The sequence below is a fragment of the Sinocyclocheilus rhinocerous genome, unplaced genomic scaffold (genome assembly GCF_001515625.1).
Source record: "Sinocyclocheilus rhinocerous isolate Xijiao unplaced genomic scaffold, SAMN03320098_v1.1 C35386040, whole genome shotgun sequence".
Lineage (NCBI taxonomy): Eukaryota > Metazoa > Chordata > Actinopteri > Cypriniformes > Cyprinidae > Sinocyclocheilus > Sinocyclocheilus rhinocerous.
This window is the reverse complement of record NW_015749677.1, coordinates 1-462: the sequence shown is the minus strand read 5'-3', so window position 1 is coordinate 462 and position 462 is coordinate 1. Positions and strand designations below refer to the sequence as shown.

Genomic DNA, 462 nt, shown 5'->3' with positions numbered 1-462 from the left:
AGAAAAGGCGTCAGACTCTGAGACGAAACGTCGACGCGGCGTTGCCAAGGCGACGTGTCCCTTCTCGGGTTTTGAAAGTTTGATGGCGATGAGGGACGAGGTGCTGGTGAAGGTGCGAGACGTGGAGCAGCTCCTGCAGCACGGTCGGGAGACACACACGTGTCCTTACTACAGCACGAGGATGGCCATACCAGCAGCACAGGTACACACACACCTGATGCAACACACTCTTGCTCATATACAACCCTGTGCTTTCAGTCTTTCTCTCTCTTTCTCAGGTGGTGGTGTTGCCGTATCAGTCGCTGCTCCATGCTTCCACCCGCAAAGCATCCGGGATCAAACTAAAGGATCAGATTGTGATTATAGATGAGGCTCATAATCTGACTGACACCATCTCAGCTATACACAGCACAGAAATCAGTGGAGCACAGGTACACGGACACACATACTCACTGATCAGAT

At 51.9% G+C, this 462-nt stretch overlaps 1 protein-coding gene across 1 annotated transcript; it reads left to right on the top strand.

Moving 5' to 3' along the window:
- Positions 1-6: 6 nt before the first annotated feature.
- LOC107734845 (putative ATP-dependent RNA helicase DDX11-like protein 8) lies at positions 7-431 on the top strand (the record flags this gene model as incomplete). Its single annotated transcript, XM_016546744.1, has 2 exons — positions 7-202; positions 279-431. Coding segments are annotated over exons 1-2 (273 nt in total), but the record flags the coding sequence as incomplete, so codon positions are not given.
- Between the last annotated feature and the right edge of the window lie 31 nt (positions 432-462).